Source organism: Haliotis rufescens, unplaced genomic scaffold, assembly GCF_023055435.1.
Source record: "Haliotis rufescens isolate VD_foot unplaced genomic scaffold, xgHalRufe1.0.p SCAF_10, whole genome shotgun sequence".
NCBI lineage: Eukaryota > Metazoa > Mollusca > Gastropoda > Lepetellida > Haliotidae > Haliotis > Haliotis rufescens.
Genome location: NW_025963780.1, coordinates 33,847,800 through 33,857,131, shown reverse-complemented (window position 1 = coordinate 33,857,131; position 9,332 = coordinate 33,847,800). Strand labels below are relative to the sequence as shown.

General features: G+C 37.0%; 1 protein-coding gene across 1 annotated transcript; it reads right to left on the bottom strand.

Moving 5' to 3' along the window:
* Positions 1–851: 851 nt before the first annotated feature.
* LOC124130996 (ORM1-like protein 2) lies at positions 852–8,063 on the bottom strand. The gene is made up of 4 exons (XM_046494052.2): positions 7,949–8,063; positions 6,347–6,537; positions 2,889–3,040; positions 852–1,559 (listed from the first exon to the last, which is right to left on the bottom strand). The coding sequence occupies exons 2-4, from the start codon at positions 6,518–6,520 to the stop codon at positions 1,424–1,426; spliced, it is 462 nt and encodes a 153-aa protein (XP_046350008.1). The 5' UTR covers positions 6,521–6,537; positions 7,949–8,063; the 3' UTR covers positions 852–1,423.
* Positions 8,064–9,332: the final 1,269 nt, after the last annotated feature.

Genomic DNA, 9,332 nt, shown 5'->3' with positions numbered 1-9,332 from the left:
ATCTTTGACAATCTTTCCACATATCCAATTATGTCTCCCCAAATTATTATACTGTTCTCATTCCCTTTTTTAATTTAATTGTTGAATACAAAGAAATCAAAATGAATTCGCTGCTCAAGAAAATGTGTAACGTGTTAAAACATCTTAAAAATATACAAGTGAAAAAAAACCTCAAACCATTCAATATGCAAAGAGCTGTACCAGAGCTCATCAAAATGCTAGTGTAACTATATTCTCAAAGAAACAAACATTTCAAACACTTTCTCTTTTAAGCATTTATAATTCTTCACATATACATAAGGTTATCATGGTCACAAGAAGTTGATAGACTAGGGCTGACATTACTTGGACATTCCAGCATCAATATATCAACTGAAAAACATTGTGATATACATAAATATCAACACAACATGTACCATGTACAGTGATGTACACAGAGGAATGATACCAGAGAAGATTATAATAACAATTGAATCTATAGTAAAACTTTTCGGTTTGAGATTAAGCTTCTACAAACTCAAATTAGCGGAAATATTTTCATAATTATTATCAATGCCTTTCTTATTCTATCATGTCTTTACAAAAAAACTGTATTACTAGAATGAATGGTGCCACTTCAATACAGAAACATGGCTCAGGTTTAGGAAATACTTTCAAGCTATGAGTAAGTGAGTGAGTAAGTGAGTATGGGTTTACGCCGCTTTTAGCAATATTAAAGCAATATCACGTCAGGGGACACCAGAAATGGGCTTCACACATTGTACCCATGTCTGGAATCCAACCCGGGACTTTTGCCTGACGAGTGAACGCTTAAAACCACAAGGCTACCCAACCGCCCCTTCTAGCTATATCTGGAGCATATTTTTTTTATTGTGTATCAGCCTTTCTTAGGAGTGAGTGAGTGAGTGAGTATGGTTTTACGCCTCTTTTAGCAATATTTCAGCAATATCACGGCGGGGGACACCAGAAATGGGGCCTTTCTTAGGAGACATATTGCATCAATATTTCAAAAATCAGATGCTCAACGACAGAACTGACAGGACCAGATATTCCTTAACATTGTAGGATTGAGAGCAGCTCTCAGATCAGATCATTACAAATGATTTCCTTCCACACAACATTTCTGCAAGAGGCACATTTTGGGTAATGAATTCTCAAATATTCACGAGTGAATGTTACCAGTCTCAAAAACATAAACACAATGGATTCCTTCCAAGTCGTAACAAATCCCATAAAACAGACACTTACAATTTCATTTACAGCCACAAGCTAAAAAAATATATCACACAGGGTGAATGTCCATACCGTTCTCAAGTGCAACTAAAATACCATAAATGTGAAGATAGAATATATGTGGTATCCATGACGACTTTGTATAGCATCAGTGTTTGCTTGATCGGGAAGAAATGGGTCACATCTTCAACTAATATTTGTTGATACCAAACAGACGCACCCCGTGAAACATTGGCAGTTTGGGAATAATACTGAGTCCGAGGCAAGCTGCATTCATCATAAAATGATATCTGTCGTATCTTGTATAAAAACTTGCCAAGAAAAATCTGAAATAACAAAGAAATAATAATTAACTATGGTGTTAGTGAACCAAAAATACTTCCTGTTCAAGTGTAAGTCATGTGGATTATCTCTAACATCTTACTACTCATGATAATGTAAAGAGATGTGTCCTGTGTACATCTGGAGTATGATCCACAAACTGATTTGAGCACTTAGATGATTGTAACTCCCATACTTTAACATGGACTTCAGGAGTAGACACCATTGGTCAAATGCAACTAGTCTGCTGGTAATTTTGGACTAGTGGTTACGTAAAATAACTAGATTTGGGGATAAAACTAGTCGTTACTAGTCTTGGACTAACAGAATAATGGCCATGTCTATCACTGGACTTGCGACAATCCTAGCGCTAAGATCACTTAGTGGAACAGGTCCCTGGAGTTTACAATTAGAACTGCATCCATATTCTGCCAAGTCATCATTCAGCACCTGCACTTTTCTACCCTGGTGAACATTGAACATAATAATTTTGACAGCTTTGGATAATCATACCTTTAATTGACATTACTTTATCACACATGTACTAACCTTTGTGTAAGCACAGGTTACAGTATTGGCATTAAGACAGTCATGGTGCTAAGAGCACTTTATCAAATGAACACTGATCTCCAAATAATCATGGATTTACCTATATCTGTCTATTTTGAAGTCAATGGGACTCTAGGCATTACTTTTGGTGGGTTCAAGTTTATGAAAGCTTTGGCTCTACCCTTGCATCATAAGGCATTCTTCACTTGATTTTCAAGACGGTTATGGATCCCATGTCATTAAACATGCTCAGAATACTTTACAGCCTGTGCCAACAACTTTGGAGGCTACTACCCCAAAGTGTCTGTGCCAACAACTTTGGAGACTACTAGCCCAAAGTGTCTGTGCCAACAACTTTGGAGACTACTAGCCCAAAGTGTCTGTGCCAACAACTTTGGAAGACTACTAGCCCAAAGTGTCTGTGCCAACAACTTTGGAGACTACTAGCCCAAAGTGTCTGTGCCAACAACTTTGGAGACTACTAGCCCAAAGTGTCTGTGCCAACAACTTTGGAGACTACTAGCCCAAAGTGTCTGTGCCAACAACTTTGGAAGACTACTAGCCCAAAGTGTCTGTGCCAACTGGAGACTACTAGCCCAAAGTGTCTGTGCCAACAACTTTGGAGACTACTAGTCCAAAGTGTCTGTGCCAACAACTTTGGAGACTACTAGCCCAAAGTGTCTGTGCCAACAACTTTGGAGACTACTAGCCCAAAGTCGTACACTGACATTGAGCAGACTGTCTTGTAATCCTGACAGGAGTTATCTGAACAAACAGGTACTTACAATGCAATAGGAACCATAGTGAGAAATTTTTTAGTTGCTGTAAACTGCTTTCCATAGTCAATCTGCTCCCACTGGGTCTCCATCCGGGCATCTCCCTGGTCAGGCGTCTCCCACGGTGTGCCCTTCGTCACGTGCAGGATGCAGAACATAATCTGCAAGAAACAGAGAACCCTTCAGGGTTAGAAACTAACTCACATAACATATAGAAGTCACTGGTCATTACAAACATTACTATAGCCAAACATGTATTTTATTAGAGTAAAAATATCATTTATCCTGACTCATACTATTGTTTATCTCACCCCATTTGCAAAATGTAGTGGAAACTTCCTCAACTGTGTTCCCGGAGAACACAAAAGACAGGTCACCTGAACACTCATCTTGTCTGCTCATGTGCACTGAAAACATGTGACCAAGCCAATACCAGTACTCTTCACTGTCTTTTTACCTAATGCCCAAATCAGGGGAAGAGGGGCTGGCTGGATGGGCGCTATATAGCGTATGAGTCAAGGTAACAATAAATGATATTGTTACTCTAAAAATGCATATTTTACCTTATCCTGACTCATGCTATTGCTTGCTTCCCACAGAAGGTGGTGGGTCCACATGTGTGGGGTCCATATCAAAATCTGTTTTAATACCCCTTGGGAACGTGATATTCTTCTTAATTCTTCTATATCATTATGGGGTACCACCGCCTTCTTGTGAAAGAGAGAGGTAAATCTAATCTAAACACAACACAATCATTTTCAATCATACTCTGAATTATGTAGTAAAACATAGGAACATGGATTCTCGTCATGGGTTATGGGACAGTAACCTGACGTCAATAAGTCTGCATGATAATGGGTTAGTATTCTGTAGGAAGGTCTATCTTCAAGTAGGTACTGCAAGTTGTTGTGTGACCTCTACTGGTCCAAACTGGTGAATTCCAGCAACATCCTGTGTGGAACCGTCCATCATCATCAGAATGGAGCATGAAGCTCTAGGGTAGACGCTATGGTTCTCACTTTGTGAGATTGATATTCTGGAGTGATTGAGTTGGGTTTAATGCCGGGTTTAATGCCGATTTTAACAGTATTTCCAGTTATATCACAGCATGTCAGCTTAATGTGGGAGGAAAGCCCTAAGTGATGCAGGTCTCGGACGCTTAATACTTCGGTGAAACCCACGAGCACCGGTGAACATGGTGAACATGCACTGACCAGTGGGACTTTTACAATTCACTTGTGTATTTGGTGAATCGAACCGTATCCATTCATGAATTGAATTTGTTATTCGTGGCCACTAGAATTGAATATTTATGAATATGCAAGCATGTGCATTTACATAAAAATACCCATAGGAACATATTATATGCATAGATTTCTTCAAAAGACAACACTCTTATACTATTTACTTTGACAGTATTGTGGTAACTGGTCATTGTCGCATTTGAGCAGATCCTAGTACCTGGATAAGTGCAGTATATAAATGTATAATATATTAATAACTAACAAAACATGTCAAACACTATGAGGCGAATACGATTCATATCACCAATATAGGGTAAAGAATATGAATATTCATTCACGAATACAATAATAAGTCAGCAGTTGATGTATTACTTATTATCATGATTATATTCAGTGAAACAATGACAAAATAAATTATTTGACATGGTTTGTTGATTATTAATATATTATACATTTACATACTGTACTTATCCAGGTTCTAGTATCTGCTCAAAAGTGACAATGACCAGTGACCGCAATACTGTCAAATTAAATATTATAAGAGTGTTGTCTTTGAAATAAATCTATGCATATAATATATTCTTATGGATATTTTTAGGTACAGGGTATGTAAATACACATGACTGCATATTCATAAATATTCGATTCTAGTAGCCATGAATAACGAATTCAATTCATGAATGGATACGGTTCGATTCACCGAATATGTGAGTGAATCATAACAGCCCTAGTTATCACCTATCATCCTGAACTTTTAACAATTATTACCACTGTATACATATAGAATCTCATCCCAGTGCCATTTGATATCAAACATAGCAACACAGGATGACTAAATGTAGGAAAACTATGAAGGCTACTGAGGAAGTTATCTACTCTTATCAACCAGTGTTGACATATCTGATCTCAAAAGACTCAAGAAGAATATTTTATTTATCATCCAATATCAGAAACACTATTACCACTAATTTGAAAATCAAGTTAATGTTTGAGGCCATCTTAAAACTTATAAGGCAATGTTGGGATGATCATAATACAAGAAAAACTGCCATGCTTTTTTTTCTTTCAACTTTTGTATCCTACCCATCCTACTTTAATAGTTACATGTAGCAAATCTAAATGAAATCACAACCCATATTATGATAATCATGATGATGTAGTTTTTTCATGTGATCATAAGTAAAACTACAAAGAAGAACAAAATGTCTTTCTGTTGTGCAAAGTATATACTGAATGATAAAAAAATGTTTATTATTTACCAGTGAAGAGATCACCCGTTTAATAAACATACAGCTGTATTACACATTGTGTAATCCCAAAGTGTGTGCTTTGCCATGGCATTGTGTCGCCGGTGGATATTGCAATAAATACCACAAATTACGTCATAGGGTATTGTGACGTGAACGTAAACTTTGTGGTTCCACAAGGCGATTGTATTGTAGCGCAACGGCTGCCATAAGTTTCTGTTAAAGTACTTGAGTTACCTAATGATAACCTTAGCGCTAGTATAACTTTGTGAATTCTAAAGGTGGGCAGTTGTATGGTATTAAATTAATATTTGTCAACGTTTGAAGTATGATTCTGTTAAACTCAATTGGATTATGTTGTCGATCATGTAGCCTGTTCATACACACAACAGTGAAATTCTAAAAAAGTTATAAATGGCAAGTCATTAATAAAATACTAAACTCACCCACGTGTAATACCAATTTTAATAAACCTGTGAATAGTTCTGGTATCTGACTCGCTTGTGCTCATCAAATAAATAAAATTGGTATTGCACGGGAGCTCGTTTAGTATACTGTATGTAAGAGAGACAAACTTCCTATTTGATGTCACACTGTATCATTTCTAGGTAGAATATATAGACTTACACCTGCTCAGATTCCCAATAGCTAAACAGTCATATGTTTGACTGCACTGATTATGTTAACAAAACCTTCAAAATAATTTGTTTTCGAGTAGAAGGAATTATATACTAGAATCTGTGGAGTTAGATTTGAACATTTACATTTTATGTGAACGATTATCATTGTGTTCAGGATACCAATCAGGCAACCAATCAAAATTCAGGATAATACATCTCTAACCCTAGATATGAAGAAATATCCTACTGTGCACATCTGTAGAAACAAGTACTGGATAAATGAATATCAACAAAGCGTCGCAAATCACTATTGCAGCCGCCCAATTTTACCAGTGATTGTAACCATGGTAACCTACCACATCATGAAAGACATTGGTGAGAGTCCAGGCCACTGCTACTGAGAAGAAGGGGACACTGAGGATGAGTAGGTGAGCAGTGAAGATGATGATGATGTATGTGATCCATATCCCCTTGCTGTTGAGGTACGAGTGGGTGGGATTAGCGTCACTGTGAGCCACACCCACATTCATCTTCAGCTCTTGGTAATCTAAAAAGAAACCACAGCCATAAAATGGCGATAATACATGACAAAACGTGATCATGTCTGTGAAAGGGGTCATGATTTCTACTGATTCATTTACAAGTTATAAAATCTTCACTCAATACTTACCATTGATATTCACAGATAATAAATGTAAAAACTGAGGTATAAATTCATGCTTTCAACATGTTCAAATACAACTAAATAAAGTAAATTTGAACTTGATAATTATTATATAGCACAGTTATGGTCTACACAGAAATGCAAACTGTATTTGCAAGCTCACTTTTCAAAGCTAATATTGGCAATTGTTGACAAAACAATAGTAAGTGCATGGATTGAGAACAGTTTTAGGCTTCTTTTTTCTAGTTTATCATATTGTCCCAACAATATCACAATAGGGGGCACAAACACAGGCTTCACACATTGTAAACATTTGTGGAATCAATCTCAGGCCTTAAGCATACAAGTTAAATGGACAAAAGAATGAAGCAGTTATATGGACATTTGAATGTTGAGTAACAGAAGTATACAAATGCATTCAAAGATCCATGACAAAACCCAACCATTGATGTCACATAGCCACATGTCTGCTGCTTATCCAGTATCAGCCTTCCTATTCAAAATAATGGTTGGCAAGATGGTAGACAATTATTCACTATACATTCTGTATTATTTGGGTAACATATGCTTAATTATAAATTATGCTCAAGTAACTTCCTTAGTTACTTTCACACAAACGCTAAAGAATAGCTTTATATCTGAACCTGTTGGCATGAAAATTCTAATTATTTTCAGTAACGATAATGAGCAGCCATCAGTTTCAATAAATAATTATCAATCATAGTAAAGAATTATAAGAAAAGTTTGTAAACATCATGAACATAGAGTAATTTCATTTGCAGACACATATTCAGTCGGTGGCGAATAAGGACTTTCTTAATCTTAAGTCTAGTAAACATAACGCAAAATGTAATGAAAATAATGTCTTATTTGAAATGTAGGCCAAAAAAACCCCAAAAGGATATGTCACTGATATGCCACAATATATTCACCATGTATACAGATGGCAGTGCAATATTTTATTTTTTTTGGACATTACATACCGGCAAGTAGGCCTGTTTCTAAGGCAAAAACACGGCAACGATATTGAAAATTTCACACTTAATCAAACATGGTCTCAAATAGTGACAAGTGTGAGTGTTCTAATAACTAATACAGCGATACCATCACATAGTCGCAGCATGGCAGGGGTTTTCGTTCCGACATGTTTTGATTTGCATGAGCGTTTTGACGTCTGCACTGTCCTAAACAATGTCAAACACGATCAAATACTAAAACAGACACTACTACTATTGTCACCATTCAATAACAGTAACAGCTGTCTGTTGTTTGGGGATATCCATGGGTTAATTACCTGCACTGACACCAAAAATATGAACGGAAACTTTGTTTATTTCACTGCGAGACCGTAGATTTGTCAAACCGGATATGACAATCACTCCTCACAACTGCACATGCGTCAAACGTGGTTTCACGCAAAAGAATACTTCATGTATTTGTGGAATAGGATTTCCCAATATAACAATGCGTCAGGAATGAGTCATGGCAACAGTGATCGCCCTACGTGATATGTCGAACTTCATAGGTTGTTTGATATGTCGAACTGCATAGGTTGTTGATAAAAAATGGTTTATAATCAACAAGAATGTCTAGTAGAAATGAGCATACATAAAAACAGAAGATCTTATTATGGATTCAGAACACCTGTCTAAATCATTTCATTTTGTTCGTGTGGAAATGACAAATCACGTGGTTGCCTGGATAGTTTGATTACAAGTATTAAAAATAGGAGTACCAGTCATGAATTTGTTTGAATCATTGGAGTGCAAGGCCGTAGTTAACTAATATTTGTACATGTATCACTTGTCCCCAACTTGATTCAAATAAAACTGTTTTCTATAAAAAAAAAATCCGGGGGGGGGGGGCTCCGGCACTGGAGTGTAAATTAGAGATGGAAATATATTATTTAAATGATAGTTGATAGTTTGCTTGTTGACAGTGAGGTTGTATGTCGGCGTGTCAGCGTGATGTGGGAGGATGGAAATTGTGGACTGTTTATCCCAGTTCTGGTCGCTACAGACGTCAACTACTCATTCAACCCATGAGCACAAGGGAGTTGCTGTCAAACCTAGAAACGTGATCTAGGCGAATCTGTAATTCGAACTCATGGATATCGGATCCTGCACCAATAGGGGACACAACTCTGCACAGATAATTGCGGAGTCTTTAATAAAGAGACAAGGCAACCCAGTATCCCATGGAAAATCTACTGGACGCGACCGTGTGTAGGTTAAAGAAGAACGGGTATTGAACCAGTTGTAATATAGACTTAGCTGATGATTGCAAGGGTCGTTGCACATGACGTTTGACTCACTTTTTTGTGTGGTGAAATTCGATATTACATAGACCATCGTTCTGCTATGCTGACTACGGCGTTAAACAACATTCATTCATTCTCTCACTCACCCGTTATTATCACACCTGTTGCTGTCACGTGGTAATCGAATGATCGACTCGCACCAGAAAATGACGATAGTGAGTGAAGCGCACCACAAATATCTGTAAATGTTAGCTAATTTCTCCTCGCAGTCGGTGAGGTTGGTTTCTTTGTTTGTTTGCCTCTTTAATACGGAAGCGTTTCGGGCCATTTGTTTTTTATTTGTTGTCTTGAACTTTCAAGATACTCATTTGAAATTTCATGATACTAACTTGAAAATTCAAGATGTTATGTTGAAATT